The sequence below is a fragment of the Gadus chalcogrammus genome, chromosome 2 (genome assembly GCF_026213295.1).
Source record: "Gadus chalcogrammus isolate NIFS_2021 chromosome 2, NIFS_Gcha_1.0, whole genome shotgun sequence".
Taxonomy (NCBI): domain Eukaryota; kingdom Metazoa; phylum Chordata; class Actinopteri; order Gadiformes; family Gadidae; genus Gadus; species Gadus chalcogrammus.
This window is the reverse complement of record NC_079413.1, coordinates 10,413,078-10,430,755: the sequence shown is the minus strand read 5'-3', so window position 1 is coordinate 10,430,755 and position 17,678 is coordinate 10,413,078. Positions and strand designations below refer to the sequence as shown.

The window sequence follows — 17,678 nt, the reverse complement described above, 5'->3', positions numbered from 1 at the left end:
GACCAGGAAGGATATTCCTCGGTTCCTCTGGGCAACTTGAGGCAGGGAAGATGCGGGAGAGGGCATCTGGTTTGCCATTCTTTGATCCGGGACGGAAAGACAGGGTGAAGTTGAATCGGGAAAATAAAAGGCACCAGCGGGCTTGGCGGGAATTCAGACGTTTTGCTGTGCGAATGTATTCAAGGTTCTTATGATCAGTCCAAACCAAAAAAGGAACACTAGACCCCTCTAGCCAATGGCGCCACTCCTCTAGAGCCAACTTAACAGCCAGCAATTCTCGATTGCCAACGTCATAGTTGTGCTCCGAAGGAGTGAGTCGATGGGAGAAAAAGGCGCAAGGGTGTACCTTCCCATCCCTGGCTGAACGCTGGGAAAGAATGGCTCCAACACCCACATCTGACGCGTCCACCTCCACGATGAACTGGCGGTTGGGGTCAGGCTGTGTCAGGATGGGGGCAGAGGTAAACCGCCTCTTGAGATCTTGAAAAGCTCTCTCCGCAGCAGGTGACCAGACAAACTGAACTGATGTTGAGGTAAGGGCAGTGAGAGGGGCAGCCAACCCGCTGTAGTCTCTGATAAACCGCCGATAGAAATTAGCAAATCCCAGAAAGCGTTGCATCTCACGGCGGGTTGTCGGTTGGGGCCAGTCAACGACTGCTCTCACCTTCTGTTTATCCATCTCAATGGCCCCGGCAGAGATAACAAACCCCAGGAAGGGAACAGAGCTGCGGTGGAACTCACATTTCTCTGCCTTAACATAGAGTTGATTCTCCAGGAGGCGCTGGAGAACCTGGCGGACATGACGAACATGGTCAGTAGGGGAGCGAGAAAAAATCAAAATGTCATCTATATAGACAAAAACAAACTTATTTAACATGTCTCTGAGGATGTCATTAACTAGTGCCTGGAAAACAGCCGGGGCATTGGTGAGGCCAAAAGGCATGACGAGGTACTCATAATGACCGGTTGGGGTATTGAACGCGGTCTTCCATTCATCCCCCTCGCGAATCCGAACCAGGTGGTAAGCACTCCGGAGGTCCAGTTTGGAGAATATGGTTGACCCATGGAGTAGCTCGAATGCGGACGACATGAGGGGAAGAGGGTACCGGTCCTTGATAGTGATGTCATTGAGACCACGATAATCAATACAGGGGCGAAGGGAGCCATCCTTCTTAGCAACGAAAAAGAATCCTGCCCCCGCAGGGGAGGAAGAGGGGCGAATTATGCCGTTAGTCAATGACTCCTGAATATACTTCTCCATGGACCCATATTCAGGTCGGGAGAGGGAGTAGAGTCGGCCCCTGGGTGGTGCCTTACCCGGTAGGAGTTCGATACCACAATCATAGGGGCGATGAGGGGGAAGGGCAACGGCGCGGGATTTACTAAACACGGCCTTGAGGTCCATGTACACAGAGGGAACGGCAGACAAATCAGGGAATTCACCAGGGGAATCAACCACGGCAGGGACGGGGACATGAGCTTGGCAAAGGCAGTGTGACAAACAGGAAGGGCTCCAGCCCAGAACCTTGTTGCTGACCCAGTCAATGTGGGGGTTATGTTTCCTCAACCAGGGACGACCAAGGACTAAGGGAGCGTGAGGGGACTCAATAATGTGGAGCTGGATCTGTTCACGATGGTTGCCAGAAACTAGAAGAGACACAGGAGCAGACACATGGGTTATATCAGCAAGCTTCCTACCGTTCAATGCATTGGCCACTAGGGGTGAATCTAAAGGAAGAATCTGCAGTCCCAATTGAAAAGCTAGTCTAGTGTCAATGAAATTCTCATCAGCCCCAGAGTCAATGAGAACGGTGAGTGGTTGCTGCTGACCAACCCACTCTATTGTAGCAGGAAGCAGGATCGAGGAGGACTTGAAAAGGGTAGAGCTCACCAGTACTCCTCGTTTCACTGATGAGCACCTCCTTTTGATGGACAAGAGACGGAGAAGTGGCCAGACTGACCACAATACAGGCACAAATTGCCATTGAGTCTCCGCTGCTTCTCTGTTGCTGTGAGGTGATAGCGGTTAATCTGCATTGGCTCTGGAGGTGTGGATGAGGTGAATGGCAGGGCTGGCCAGGCCGGATGAGGAGCTGCTCCTTCACCTGGTGCTCCACCAAGGCTTCTGGGAGATCTCCACTTGCGGCGCTGCTGCAGTCGGGAGTCCACGCGGATGGCCAGGTCAACCAGAGCATCGAAGCTGGTGGGGGGTTCCTGGGTAATCACTTCATCCTTTATGGTCTCTGAGAGACCATTGAGAAACACGTCGAACTGAGCGTCTGTATTCCATCCACTAGAAGAAGCCAGAGTCCGGAAATCTATGGCATAGTCCGACACAGAGCGGTTTCCCTGGCGGATATGCAGCATCTCCCGTGCCGCCTCTCTGCCGTGCTTGGAACGATCAAACACCTTCCTCATCTCTTCAGAGAATGTGGAGAAGAGGTTGCAGAAGGGCTCCCTGGCTGACCAGACAGCTGTGCCCCACTCTCTAGCTCGGCCGGACAACTGGGTAATGACATACGCCACTCTTGCTTGGTCGGTAGGGAAAGCTGACGGTTGTAGTTGGAAGATTAGTTCGCATTGGGCTAAGAAAGAACGACAGGTACCTGGCTCCCCTGAATAGTGTTCGGGAGGGAGCAGACGGGGCTCTGAGACTGAAGGGTTGGGCCGTGGTACGACGGGGTCCGGGAGAGCTGCCGCTGGAGGGGCCCTTGAGACTTGGAGTTGTTGAACCTGGGCTGCGAGATCAGTGAGCCCATTTGAGATGGCCGTTACTGTTCTCCCAATCTCCTCCAGTTGCTGCTGTTGTCTCCCCAGAGCGACACCATGGTGTTCGAGGACCGTCTTCCACTGGCTGATTTCTGCTGGATCCATACTGGTCGGATCGTACTGTTAGGCTTTCGGTACAAAAGGATCCAATCGCAGACGGAAGGCTTGGTTATAAGAATTTTCTCGGAGTTTATTCCAGCAAGGCACAGGTATCATACAGGCACGATCCGACAGAGACTGAATGGGCACACTGAGCTTAAGTAGCCACAAACCAATCAACACACATTAGCAACAGGTGTGTTCACAAACTCAGGGGATATCAGCAAACCAAAGAAAAGCAGGAAGTAGCAGGGTGGAGTCGAAAGTACATTGCAATCCAAAACAAACAGAAAACACCACCAACTGACCTACAAAATGTGAATAAATAATAAAAAACACTTGTTGCTGAAAAAACAGGAACTTAAATATCAGGATCCCTTACAGATACGGACAGTTTCGTCCGGTCCCGGAGGTGTTTCGTCCGTAAATGGGTCTGTCGCCTCTGAGCTTACGAATCCGGAGTGCTCCGGGAGAACCAGAGCAATACCACCGGAAATCGAGGCGGCAGTATAGGGTCAAAAGTCAGACCATTCGTGAATATAAACCAAACAAAGAAGAGAGAACGGGACATTTAAAAATGGCTCAAAATTTGGAGGAGAGGATCTGCGAGTGAGGGGGTATACCCACCTGTTTGATTGTACCGTGTCGGGGCATCGCGACAAACAAAAATGTATTAACAGCTGGGAGGAAATAGCGCTTGCCGTCGAACAGCCCGTGAAAAATGTTCAGAAAAAATGGAATCTTGCCAGGGACAGATTTGTCCGAGCACATAACAAGGGCATGTCGAAGAAGAGTGGGGATACTGCTGGGGGCCCAGAACATCCCATCTTGACACAATTGTCGTGGCTGAAGGTGCACATCAGACAACGAAACACCTCGTCCAACTTTGATGTAAGCATCTTTTGTCTGCTTTGTAAAATGATTAATGTTGTTGAGTTGTTTGCTGTCGTTTCTACCTATTTACCGGGTCTATTGAAACACTTTTAATCAAACATACTTTACAAATAAACTGTACAAGAATGAAAGCCAATCTTCTTTCACTAGTAATCTACATCTGTCCTCTGTCAAATACAGTTGGATCCACAATCCTTGCCATCTCACCAATGAAAAATATTTTATAAACAAAGAATGTTGTGTTGGAGTTTAGAGTTAATGATATTTTTTGTACTTCTATAGACTCAAGATCAAGCTGAGGAGGAGGCGGCGGAGGAGGCAGCGGAGGAGGCAGCGGAGGAGGCAGCGGAGGAGGCGGCGGCGGCGGGCAGTTCACAGCCTGGATCCTCTTCAACACCACCATCACCTCCACCACCAACTGATGTGGGAAGCCTCCCCCCTTCTCAGAGCTCTCACCCTGGAGCCACGAAGAGGAGGAGGAGAACTACAGAGGTGGCTCCGGTTCCTGTCGATGCAGCACTGCTGGAAACACTGCAGGAGTGGCGGCAAGAGGAACGGGAGAGTAAAAATGTGTTCAGCAGTTTTACGGGCTACCTGAACACCGTTCTTCAGGAACTTCCAGCCACAGATGGCAAAAAGCTAATGAAGGAGATCCAGCAGCTAATGCTGACTTATTTATAGGGGCGTACATAAGTTATGTTCTGTTCCAAATATTATTATTTTTGATTATTCTATTATTCAACGGTTATTTAAAATGTTAAGTGCCTTTGACACTGTTGCACATTTAATTGTTATTTATTATTTGTTATGTTCTAAATGTTCTATCTATATTGAAGACCCCTGAATTGTATTGTTTTTGTACTGTTATTTAAGTTAAGTGCCTTTGACACTGTTCCACTTTAGTGCTAAAAATAGATAAATTAGCACTCTAATAACATTTGTTTGTTATTTATGTACGGTTATGCCCAGAGATTGTATATACAATGTATGGTTTAAAGAACAAATTTTATTCAAACAAAAAACAACGTGCCACGTCTGACATGCCTGTCCTGCCAGTCAATCCTGCCTTGCTCTGTGTGGAAGTACTCTTTGAAGAGTTCTCTGACAGCCATGCCATCCTGGGTGGCTCTTGCGGTTGTGATGCGTCGGGTGCGAATAAGGTTGGTGTCTCCCTGGACCACCTGTCGCCATTCTCCAGGTGCACCATCCCCGTCCACCATTCATCGTCTAGCTGTCATCGGCAAAACTAAAGAAACAAACTCGCCATTGATGTGTGGGTTCTCATTGAGTGGTCTCACATGCCACCGCCGCTTACACTTTTTGCGCCTTTGTCTGCGATTTCGGATGAGACAAAGTAACATTTTGAGACTGATAGATTTTGAGATTGTCGATGCCGGTATTTATAGACTGGACAGGGCCCTCTAGAGGATTTATTGTGCAACATCCATAACAACGCTGAAACCAGACAGAGGTATGAAGGGTAGCTCCGGGGGCAACGTTTGGGGCGACGGACGAATTTAGTCCGGATCCGGAGGTATGGATCGGCCTTTAATGTGCGGCTTCAATCCCGCCTTGCGCACGGCCACGTCCATATTACGTGCATTGTCAGTAACAATAGCGATGCCGTGGTTGGGTTTTTTAAGCTCCCAGTCAGTAACAGCTGTCTGTAAAACCTCAGCTATGTTTGCCCCTGTGTGGGACTCGAAAAGGGGCCTAGTCTGTAGTACAACACTTTCCATTTTCCAGTCATTGTTGATTGTGTGGGCTGTAATTGTGATGTAGCTTTGCGTACCTCTCGATGTCCAACCGTCTGTTATGGCGATGCTTTCTGCGTCTTTCAGTATCTGTACAACCTTGCTCTTGGACTCTCCATAGAGGTTCGGGATCACTGTGTGGGTAAAATGCGCTCGTGATGGGATGGTGTACTTCGGTTCCAGCGTGTGGAGGAGTCGCCGAAATCCTTGATTTTTCTACCACAGAAAATGGCCTCATAGCTGCTTCGATGAAAACACCTATGTCTCTTGTTATTGTTGTGGCTCTGGCGCTTGACTGTGGAAGTTGAGGTCCGAATCCGTGTGTCAGCGTTGTCTGGCTTGTTCTTCACAGGTGCAGTTGTTGATTTGAGTACCGAGCTGTGGTGGTGCTGTATATGTCTCTGCATCGTGCTCGTATTAGCCGCGGTGTACGGCATTATTCTCATACAATGCTTGCATATTGTCCGTGTCTTATCAGTCACTCTACTGCCATTTATCATTTACCGCCGGGTACCCAAAATGCTGCCAAACGAATGATTTAAAATTGGCAGGGGCATCTTCGACAGTAATACAGGTATTTTCCGACGTCATTCTGGCTGTCTATGGCTGATTCGTGGCTTCCCCTGCTTCCCCTCTTCTTCTTTTCCTTCTCCTTCTTTAGGTTCTGGCAGGCTAGACGTAGCAAAGGCGCATTACTGCCCCCAAAAGCCACACATAGAAGTTTGGATAGCTCACAAAAAAAAAAGATCTTGTCACACCCCTAATACAAACGGTTCGCAGCATTATTATAGGGGTTAACTACGTAGGCACAACAACTTCTTCACCACCTTTTCAAATAAATAGCTGTTTCTCGTTTTTTCGACGGCATCAACAAACGACTATCGTCTCGTTCTACTTCCGGCTCACGCCCCCGGGAAAAAATCTCGAGCATGTAAGACACAAAGTCAGATTCCAACCCGATTTAATGTATGCTGCACAAGCACGATTAATGCGACTATCAATCTAATAATCTAGGGGTCTTAATCCGACTATGAGAAACCTGATTTGGTCAAATCTTAGTCAGACTTGGTGCATGCATGCCTCTTAAAAATGAAATTATAGTCGGACTAACCCAATAATTTGTTTTTCTCGAGTGTCATGTAAACGCATTGAGTCAGTGCGTAAAATTCATCCAGGCACAATTGGATAGACAACCAATTACAGCAATGGAACGTGTGACACAGAGTGGCAGCCATCTTGTTTATTCATTAAAATGCTTCTACATCACTCTGTACTGTCATCGTATCAAACCTGCACCATATTAGATAAACGGTTTTGATTGGCCTGGCCCAGGCCAGGTCTGATCGAATTCTGTCTGAACTGGAGTAGGGCCAGACTCGTATGCCAAAGCAAATTAAACATGAGTTCATTGTGCTTTGCCGTCACTGATGTCCCGGAATGATAATAATGTTGTAATGTTGTAGGCAGAAATTTGAAACTGTAATATAACCAACCAGCTTCAAAGACACGAAAAGGAGGAGAAGCCACTCTAACAAACCACATTGCATTGTATGCCTCTGAAGGCCTAACCTCCAATCCATGTGGTTTCCTTAAACTAAATTGCCTACTACTATCAAATTATCATTTAAATTAGATAAATTTAATAAAAACATTAAGTCAAAGGCTAAAATGACACTTCAAATGTTGTATGAAGGTGTAGTTGTAGTAGCAGGGTAGGGGATTTTGGTTATGGTAGTAACCAACCCCAGCCACAATATATTGCTGCATTCCTTTGCTTTTCAATTCTGTTCTTGTTCTATTTCATGCAGGCGCCCTCCCTTCAGCCTAGCTGTTGTTGGCTAAGTATATCCCGGGTTCGTCCGCCTCCATGCGGCATCGCCGTGTGCTTCATGAGTGGGCTGGGGACTCGTCGCATATTGCGACATGTACCAGTCCCCTAGACCCCGACATTTCCCCTTTTCTCCCTACAGTCAGTTCGCTGTAAAGAGAAGGCGGAGTTGCCCTCTATCGCCCTGTGGCTTCGGCCTGCCCTGCAGCAGTATTCTCCGCTTGCAGACAAGCCAGACATTACACGCAATGTGAAGTGTGGAGAGGCCAGAAAGCTTTTATCAGCCGTCTGCTCGCCCTCTCCCTGAGATCTTTGCATGTTAGCGAGAGTGACGTTATTTCTCAACATGGTTGGATAACACGCTGAGGTGGGGACCTCAGCGTGGGTTTTCCTGCTTGCCGACAAGCAACTCCATCACACACGCAGTGTGAAGACGCCCACCTTTGCGGTTGTAGAGCGTCGTAGTTCAACCTGGGTTCCCCCGCCTCCGTGCAGCGTTCCCGTGTGCTTCATGGGCGGGCTTGGACTCGTTTCCTGACTTTCCCCGCTTTCTCCCTCTTCAGTCGGATGCTGTATGGAGAAGGCGGAGCTGCCCGTCATGCTCGTGGCATGGTACTCTGTCGTTTTGGCCTGCCCTGCAGCGGTATTCTCCGCATGAAGACGAACAATTCCATCACTCCATTCCTCTCGTTTGGAGCGGACGTTAGAGGGGCCGTGTTGCTTGCCGCAGTTGGTGGCTTGGGTTTTTTCCTAACTCCACGCCCAGTTGCGGACATAGGAGAAGCTTTGTTGCTCTGCATTGCCCTTTTTTCATAGGTTCTATGAAATGGGGTTGAGTCAGAAGTTACAGACTCGCTCTTTTCTCCTGATCATCGCTTTGCGTTTTCTTCTGAGAATTGAGGGTTATTTATTGAGCCGTTATGTTTTTGCACAACCTCTGCCTATTGAGCTAGGTTGCCGGACCCCGCTGCGGAAGTGGCTCGTCTCTTGAGACACGAGCCAATTCTGGATCGGCTTATCCTCTGAGCTTTGCTCCGAAAAAGTAAGAGCTGTGTTATAGGGGGCGCTTGGTTCACATCCCTGGATCTCAAGGATCTTTTTCTTCCCCGTTCCCATTCCCAAGGCTCACAGGATATTTCCGTGTCACCTTCATGAGCACAGCGTCTGTATGACAGCGAGTGCCATCCGCTTACTCTCTGGCCCCGCACACCTCCTCATAGTGTGTAGAGGTTGTTCTGGTGGCGCTCAGGTGTCAAGGGATAAATATATTGCTTTGTATCCCGACGACCTGCTTGTCCTGAGCCACTCGGAGGAAGCTACGAGACGTGACACCATGACGGTGATAAATCATCGCTTATCCTGGGGTTTAGCCATTAACTGGGAAGAGCTAACCCCTCCCCAGCAGTCGGCTAGTCTACTTGGGAGTTTCCTTGGACTCGACCCGATGTCAGCGAGGCTCTAGCCTCCTCTGGGAAATGCAGTCTTTTTGGCGCTCTCCCGCTTTCACAGTCTATCCTGCACCTGTTGGGGCTGATGGCAGCTACACACCCTCTGGTTCTCCTATGTCTGCCCCTTTTTGTGTAGACTACAGCGGTGGCTACCCAGAGGTTGGATCCCCAGGCGACATAAGCTTTAGGTCAGGGCTGGGATAAACGATTAATCTAGCGATTATTTTTTCGATGCATCGATTCATCTAACGATTAATTTTTTCAGTTCGATTACGATTATCGATTATCTCCCCATTAATTGACTAATAGCAATTTATACATGTTGATTTACATATCTGAATGAAAAAACATGAATTCCTTAACATTGCAATACATGTTTCTTGCCTTAAAACTCCAAAATAAAAGTGCAAAGTAATGCATTTTTAGAAATCAGAGGTAGCATTCAATATAAAAATGTAATGCTACCTCGTGTTTTTGAATGTGCTGAACTAACTTTTTTGTTATACTGTTTTACAGTGGTGGTTCATAAGTTGCCAGCTCTGAGTATCTTGATCTCTGAGACTGAAAGCAGCCCGATGGTTTCCTTCGGCTGCGTTGCCGCTGATTTTTGACCAAAGGATTATGCAATCACATGGTTGAGAAATGGCTAGAAAATGTATCAACCTCCAAGCAGCACTTCTTCTGAGGGTAAAAAGAACGAGAATGGGACTTTCTAAAAATGGCTTGAAAGATGATTGAACTAATATCACATGTACGTTTGCAAATGGTAAAGAGCATGTGGAGGCTCATCTGACCTACGATTCGGGATTTAACGGTGAGTAAATATGAATGTAAAATAATTTGAATAAATGTTTTAGGTAACTATGTTGAGGGGACTTGATACTGATACGTTTTTTCTCTTCAATGGTCGTAGCGTCAACGAAATTGGAAATCGATATCTTGCCAATCTCACTTGAGGGAATGCTGAACTTGTTTGTAAAGTCAGAAGTAGCGATCCTGTGGAAGTTAAATGGTTTAATGAAAGTGGTGGTCAGGGAGGAGAGTCATTCAAATACGTACATTGCCACAGCCAAGATAACGTAGGCCTACGACGAATGGAGCAAAGGAATGAATTGGTACTGTGAGGCTTCGTTTAAAGATTCAATAGAAAAACCAAAGAAAAAATACTTTGAAGAATAATGGCGAATGCATGTTTTCAGATTATGAAACCAAATAACAAAACTGCCATATCCTTTAGAATATTTTTCTGAATGAATCCATAGGCCTAAATAGTGGGCCTATGCATGATTATCAAAATGCATGCAAGTGGTAAAAAAATTAATAATGATTTATCAAACTATTTGGGTAAAACTCTCTGCAAAACAGCACATAGGCTAATTGCTCTTTCATACTTGCAGGACCAAATAGAGTTCCTCCATCCGTTTATCTGCTCCCTCCAGTAGATGATTTAAGTTGCACGAACATGACCCTGACTTGCTTTGTGAAAGACTTCTACCCCAAGGACGTTTTGGTGCATTGGTTGGTTGATAATTCGAGTATAGATGGAAATGCTCTTTATTCACATAAAACAACAAACATTATTGAAAACGACGGCTTGTTTTCCACTTTTGGCCAACCTAGCTTCAGCTCTGACAGTTGGAAAGACGGCAGAGTGTTTAGACGCGAAGTCTACCACATGTCTATGGATTCCAAAAACCAACCAATTGTCAAGTTAATTACTGAAAAAACATCAGGCAATGTTAACATTATCAACATGAAGTCCTTCTACGTGCTTGCCCAAATAGATGTTATGCTCATCTATCCGTCACACATCTAGGTGGACACGGCCACTTGTGATTAGGGTTGGGTATCGTTTGGGCTTTATCCGATACCGGTGCCTACTCTACTTTTCAAACAGTTCCGGTGCTAAAACGGTTCTCGAACCGGTACTTAAAAAAACGAAACCGCACACACTTGCATACATGCACGACTTGTTATGAGTTTCACATTACGCAGAAAGTCAGCGGACACTGAGTTGAATGGCAACGGTGTTTGCTAGCCTACTTGATATGCAAGATTTACGGTTGGCATTAAATTACTCGACTTACCCGAAGAGGCTGCTGTGAGTGCTGTGACTGATAAATATATTTTTTAAAAATAATTATAAATAATATTAATTACTCGCTGAAAGCAGACAGGCACGCATCATGGCGCAACATTACTGCCAAAGTCATATTAAGTAATATAACTCGGGTGCGCAAGGCAGCCAAAGGAGACGCCAACATTGTTTTCAACTGCGCGGTATTAATTCCCAAGTTTTGAAACGAAAAAGTATTTGAAGCAAATAAATACTGTTTTTTATTTGTTTATTTGGTTTTGAACAGAAAGTTTTGGATGCATGCATCGGCTTTGAGTTTGTTTGTTTGTTAATTTAAAATTACATTCGCTCGCCACACACACGCACGCGCGTGCGCGTTCATTCACGTTCACCCACTACAACCTGCCGATCTTCAATCAAAACAACATCAAGTAAGCGATGCCGCAGCGCGTTGACAAGTCCGTCCCGAGTCTCGAGGCGCCCATAGGCTTTATGGTTTATATGTTTGAAAGCCGTGACACACTCTTTTACCAGTTGGCCTGAAATACCACGCCTCGCAGTCATGGACCTATAACGAAAGTCGTAGTCATACCATGCGTGTTTAGCGCAACATTGAAAAGGGTCCCATCTGAAACTGTCGCGCAGCGCTGCGTTCATCAAATACACCGGTATGGCGGTATATAAAAAAATCATATCCTAACGAAAATACACACCGTTATTCAGTGTGAACCGGTATAGCGCCCAGCACTAACGCAAGTTGACGCCGCAACACCATGGGGGCGGGGCAGGGGGCGTTAAAAAACGCCAGGCACCGTTATGAGGCACCGAAATGTGCGTTCTTATTCGATCTCGTTACAACCGTTTACTTCGGAACCGGTTCCCTACTGGAACCGAGTTTCGGTGCTCAACCCTACTTGTGATGTCATTAGAGCCAGATTTTCAAAACGGCTTATAACTGCTAATCACACTCACACCTAGTGGCATGTCATGGGACCTTTAATTGTCGTGTCTTGTTTTTGTGTGTTCTTTGTTTGCCTCGACTGGGTCTTGCCCTGAAGAAGAAGATTCCTCACTTACTGTAGACTCTTCAAATCAAACCAATTCACCCAAATGACTGACACACTAGCCAGGCTCACCCACATTATACAATAGGTCTTTGAAAAGCAAGTCTTGGGGCATTCTTATTATTGTTACTATCTGATTATATACAAGTAAGTGATATCAAGGAATAGTATATACTATTCCTAAATACTATGTATAATAGGGCTGGCCCGAATTATTCGAATACTCGTTCGGAAAATTAGTATTCAAAGCTTAAATCAGTATTCGGAGCTTCATTTTTTTTTTTTTTCGTTTTTTTTGTTCCACGTACTTGACGTTACCAGAGTGAGGGAGGCAAACTATAAGCGTCAGCGACACCAAGCAGAGAAGCGAGAGAGGTGGAGGAAGAATATATATCTTGTTTCCCTTTACTTTATAACACAACATTAGCGGGATCTCTGGAGGAAAAGTAATACTTAAAACCTTAGCTTAGTTGTTTGTTTACGTTCGCTGTACAGCGCCGCGCCAATCAACTGTGACTGGCTTGCTGCAGAGCGTGAGCGTCTTGGGAATACCCGGTCAATATAATATATAATATGGACACAAGACTATCAATATTCGGTATTTGTTATGGATTTATTGTACAAATTCCCTGAAAAGATGCACGTTCCAGGATGAATTGAAAAGCTCCCGTAAGGGCTGAGATGGCAGAGAACAGCTGATTTGAAACGGAGCAACAGCTGTTCGCTTTCACGGGGAAAAACTAAGGAACTTCAACCTACTTAGGCCTACTAATTAACGTTCAAAAGCTATTAAATCTTCAACAAAATATGCAGATACTGTCAAAATCGGTTCCAGGGAGTATATAGGGATTATTAATGTTTTTGATGTTTTTTTCTGGAACGAGTATTCAAATATTCGCTCGAAAAAACCAACGAGTATTCGAAGCCTGAAATATGGCATTCGGGCCAGCCCTAATATATAACTAAGACATGTCTACTTTCGCAGGACACTATATACACGCTGCAAACATAAGTGTGACATTGGTTTTCAGCAAGTATACCAGTGACAGAGGTTGAGTATCAAGTATTGATAGATGCTGGACTCTCCCGACCAGCGTTTCTTGCCTTGACTCAAAGCCAATGGAGTAACGCTGTGGATGGACAACAAGATAGCATGCAAAGCACATTGAACACCTTCATCATCCTCTTCCTCATCACACTGGTCAACAGTATTGGAACCACTGCCATCAATGTACGGAGAGTCTTCGGGCAGTAATTCTTATTTGCAATAACTAAAATTATTCTGGTACTTTCATGAATCACTAAATGATTGTACATTATGAATAACTGCCGATGCCGATACTAATCGATTCTGGAAATTAAATGGACACTGTTACCAACTTATTTAATACTGATGCATCTCCTTTTATTTTCTCATGTTAGATCAAATAAAGGACGTTTTATTGCCATTTTTTCGATCAATCATTAAAACAATACGATGAAGAGGACCTTAAAAAATGGTTGCTCCTACAAAGCAATTTATGATCAACTAAAACAATACCAATGATATGTAGGAAAAATAGTTTGTAAGTATTATTTAGCAATACTTCATAAGAGTACTTGGAGTTTATTTGAGCCTCCTTTTTTCTTATGTATTATGTACTACTACAATTCTCTGTATTTGTTCTAGGTAGAGTTGGAGTTAAAACTTGGTGTCAAACTTACCAAGTTTTCATTTAATGGCCGTTTTTGGCATGAACATCACATTCTGCACAAATAATAATCGTTGGACAACTGAAAACTTTAATTTACTTCTAATTATGCTCACCCTTATCAATGTGTGTATTGTCATCGAGGAGCGGGCTGTCATCGAGGAGCGGGCTGGGAGTTCATTAGCTGAATTGGATATGTACATTAAATATACTTTTCAACATTTCCTCCCAAAATATTTTGATGGCGTGTAGTGGACACATCCCTCTGTGCATTAATCTGCAACTCGACAACAGGCATCACATTCTGGTTTCCTTTCTGCCTTGATTCTTGTGTGTATAAATTCTTAACTGATGCTCACATTTTGTCATTCTCTTTCAGGATCACTTTCCCATAGCCAGCCTTCGGACGTACTTCTGCAGGGTCCAAATGAGCTGGTGTGCCTGGCTTACAGATTTGGCCCTGCCTCCATCAATATCAACTGGCTTCTCGATGGCACCACACAGCTCAGGAGTTACAATACTAGTGAACTTCACTGAGGTCCAAAGGGAAAGTTCGGCATCCAAAGCCGACTCCCTCTTTCCCGCCACGAATGGCTACCTGGGCAGATGTACACCTGCAGGATAAACCATTGTAACGAACGGAACATGTCCAAACCAGGTTTGTACATGCACATGTCTTGCTATATCATCGGGGCATATAAATGGTATGCATTGTGTATGTGGGGGAGGGGATTAATAGCGGGAGGGGATACATTTAAATAAATAAGTAGAGCCTAATCTTCAGGAGTTTAATTGCTGAAGGGTAGAAGCTGTTGTTGAAGGGTGTCGTTCCAAGAGATCTATAGCTTCTTCCAGAGGGCAGAAGTTGGAAGAGATCATGGCTCAGATGTGAAGGTGTCCCAGATGATCTTGGTTGCCCGGTTCAACCTGCGTTCAGCATACAGAGAGTGGACTGATGGAAGGTCACAACCAGTGATGTTGGAGGCTTTGATGATAACTCTCTAATTTCCACTTGGACTGTCAGAGCTCCCATACCAGACGATGAATGAAGATTTGATGTTACTTTCAACGATGGCTTTGTAGAAGAGCACCAAAAGCTTTTTGTTCAAACTTTTTCAGTTGTCTTAGGAAATAAAGTCTCTGATTTGCCTTTTTTTATAAGGTGGGTGGTGTTAATGTGCCATTTCAAATTATGGCTGATATGTGAGCCAAGAAATTAAAAGGAGTCAGTCCAGGTTATAGGCTGATCCCATATAATAGACGGGGCTTTGGTGTTCTCATATCCACAACCATCTCTTTGGTTTTTGATCCGTTCCGCACCCTGCAGTGGAAACGCGGCATTAATTGTGCAACATCTGCAGCTGCTAGCATTGCTGTACACGGGGAATGGGTTAGCCTAGCGATTGTTAGTATTTGAACTTGGCTGTATGAACATCTCTACTGTACTGACAGCGATATATTGTTTCAATTCTTATGACAAATGTACTTATTGTAAGTTGCTTTGGATAAAAGCGTCTGCTAAATGCCCTAAATATAAATGTAAAATACATACTGCCCATCACCAATATGTATCAGTTTCATCACCCTTTTGGGGGGGGGGGGGGGCTTATCCTTTTTTACAGTATAGATAAATGCATGTAAATAATGTTTTTTTTTTTTAGATTACTAATGCTATGCAATTGAGGACTGGGAACCATGTGATATATGCTGGATTTATATTCCATGGCCTCAACGACACAGCTGTTGTCGAAAAGATTCTAGTCCCTTCCTGTTCAAGGCACAACAGATAAACTGAACGTATTATACTTTCAACCAAAATAAGGATTATAGGGGGCATAACGAGAATCTGGGAACAAAAAAGAAAAAAATCAGCAAAAAAACGAAATCTGATAAGGAAGATCCACATTGATAAAATTCCTGAAACCAATTCCAAAAATCCCAGAAGGTAAATTATTTGGGGGCAATAAAACATTTTCCCTTGTCTGAACTGAAATAGTCATAAATGGTTCACATTGTATTGAATAATGAAGGAAACAAACAATTTTGAAGCATCGTCTGAGCATTAAGCCTCTCGGTCTTTTCTGCATGAAAAAGCAGGCTGAGATAATCCTTTAGAGACCTCATTCTACTGGCATACACAAATCAGATCACAGTTGTACCAAGCGCAAAGACACTTGCACAAACGTGTTGTAGTAGTGAGTTAGGCTACTACACTGTTTAGCTTTTCTTTTAGGGACTGATAAATCTGTGATCTTCTCCAGAACCTTGGAGCATCATGAGTTCGGGACAGGCCTGTATCTTCCTCAGGCGTGGCAACAGAAGACAGGTAAGTTTTGCTATTGACTAGTACAGTGACTTCTTAACTTCACAGTGTGTGCATCTTTAAATTCACCTACTGAAATACTAGAATTTGCACTCAAAGAATTATAATATTACCAACCTTTTCTTTAAAAAATTACCTTATCACAAATTTACTGTGTGTCCTAAACAGAGGTCTTTTAAAATGCACAAAAAAAGGAAAAGAACGGCAAAACAGACTTGGGGTTTGGGTTTCTGTTCATATAAGTGTGATGTGGCCAGGTAGGCGCAAGTTAAGTATAAACAAGTGTTCACTGAGTTATTGAATAATTAAAAAGAGGACCACCAACTGTGTTTACCATGTCACGACAGAAAAGTCCTGTCCTGACAGCATAAAAAATGCTGTCCCTGACAGCATTTGGAGATGGGTGATATCATTTATCATATCCAAAGATATGCCATAGGACGATGCAACAATGTCGGTAATACCTGAGCATCTGAGCCTCCAACCTGTTTTAAGACTAAATGCATATTTATTTTTATGAAAAGGTATATTACTGCTACATAATGTTTGCTTATACATGTTAAGATATGAAGTCCAATTGATGCCCAAAGTATTGTCCTCGGGGAAAAAATCGTTGGTTCCGATTAGTGAAATTTTGAATTGTAAACAAAAACCTCCCCTTGTCGCCATATTTTTTTTTCTTTTTTCGTTTGGCCTCAATTTGATTCCATATAAATGCATGGTAAATAACTTTTTAACCATTTTATTCCCCAATTTCCTTCAATAATTCACAAGATACAGATAAAAACCCAAAACATATAATTTATTTCAAGTCCAAAAATACAACTATCAATCAAAACATTTTGGTATTTTTTTTTCTATCTGCAGAGCAGATAGATAATGTAATGAGTTTACTTTTTTTAACAGCAAAGACAACTGACCAATGAGGAAATAGAAGGTAGGCTACAAATGCTCCCTTTTCTTTTCACACCGTTATTTGACTTTAACCGTTATTTGAATCATATTGATTTGATGTATATTTTTTTTTTGGTAGAGTTACGGGAGGCTTTTGAGGAGTTTGATAAGGACAAAGATGGCTTCATAAGCTGTAAGGACCTGGGCAACCTTATGAGAACTATGGGCTACATGCCAACCGAAATGGAACTCATAGAACTGGGCCAGAACATCAACATGAACTGTAAGTCTTTCTGTTGGCCTTATTCACACATCGCTATTTCAGAAGTTTTTGGCACGAGAACGTCCATTTCTTCACATACACAATCATACTTTCACATAAAGCGTCCATTAACTTGTTTTATATTTTGTGTTATGGTCCCTGAGATTAGTTAAAGATATGGTAGATAATTTGGAGAAACCAGTCAAGCTAAAGTAAGTAAGTAAGTATCGAACTGAAAATAATCCAACCCCTCTCTTCAGGCATCTCTCATAAGACACACTTCAACTTGCGTGATGGTTAAGTAGTGTCAACATAGGATACGAATTGCGGTTCTGATTAACACCACGTTATGCATGCATAGTTTGAGCTTACCTTGATCAATGCAAGCAGGTTATGCAAGAGCCAAATTATTTAATATGCTAACAAATACACAAAACTTCGGGTACCTCCATCGCTAAGAGCAAGCAAAGGTCGCTCAACAAAGTCACAACTTTTCTCTGACTTGCTCGCAAGCTTTAGCAGTAGGTCTTATGGAAGACTCCGGTCATGAGCAATGAGTGCATCAGCAGAATATC

At 44.1% G+C, this 17,678-nt stretch overlaps 1 protein-coding gene across 4 annotated transcripts in view; it reads left to right on the top strand.

Annotated features, from left to right (window-relative positions):
* The window catches only part of cabp5b (calcium binding protein 5b), a 35,028-nt gene that overhangs the window by 14,064 nt on the left and 3,286 nt on the right, over window positions 1–17,678 (top strand). The window contains exons 1-5 of one of the 4 annotated variants that reach the window (XM_056580077.1): window positions 5,200–5,233; window positions 14,004–14,282; window positions 15,886–15,950; window positions 16,854–16,884; window positions 16,981–17,124. In XM_056580077.1, coding sequence (XP_056436052.1) covers window positions 14,231–14,282; window positions 15,886–15,950; window positions 16,854–16,884; window positions 16,981–17,124 — 292 coding nt within the window. In that variant the 5' untranslated portion in view covers window positions 5,200–5,233; window positions 14,004–14,230. Of the gene's footprint in view, window positions 1–5,199; window positions 5,234–13,067; window positions 13,165–14,003; window positions 14,283–15,491; window positions 15,570–15,885; window positions 15,951–16,853; window positions 16,885–16,980; window positions 17,125–17,678 lie in introns of those variants that run through there. The other 3 variants (XM_056580067.1, XM_056580059.1, XM_056580088.1) reach the window with 3 other exon arrangements.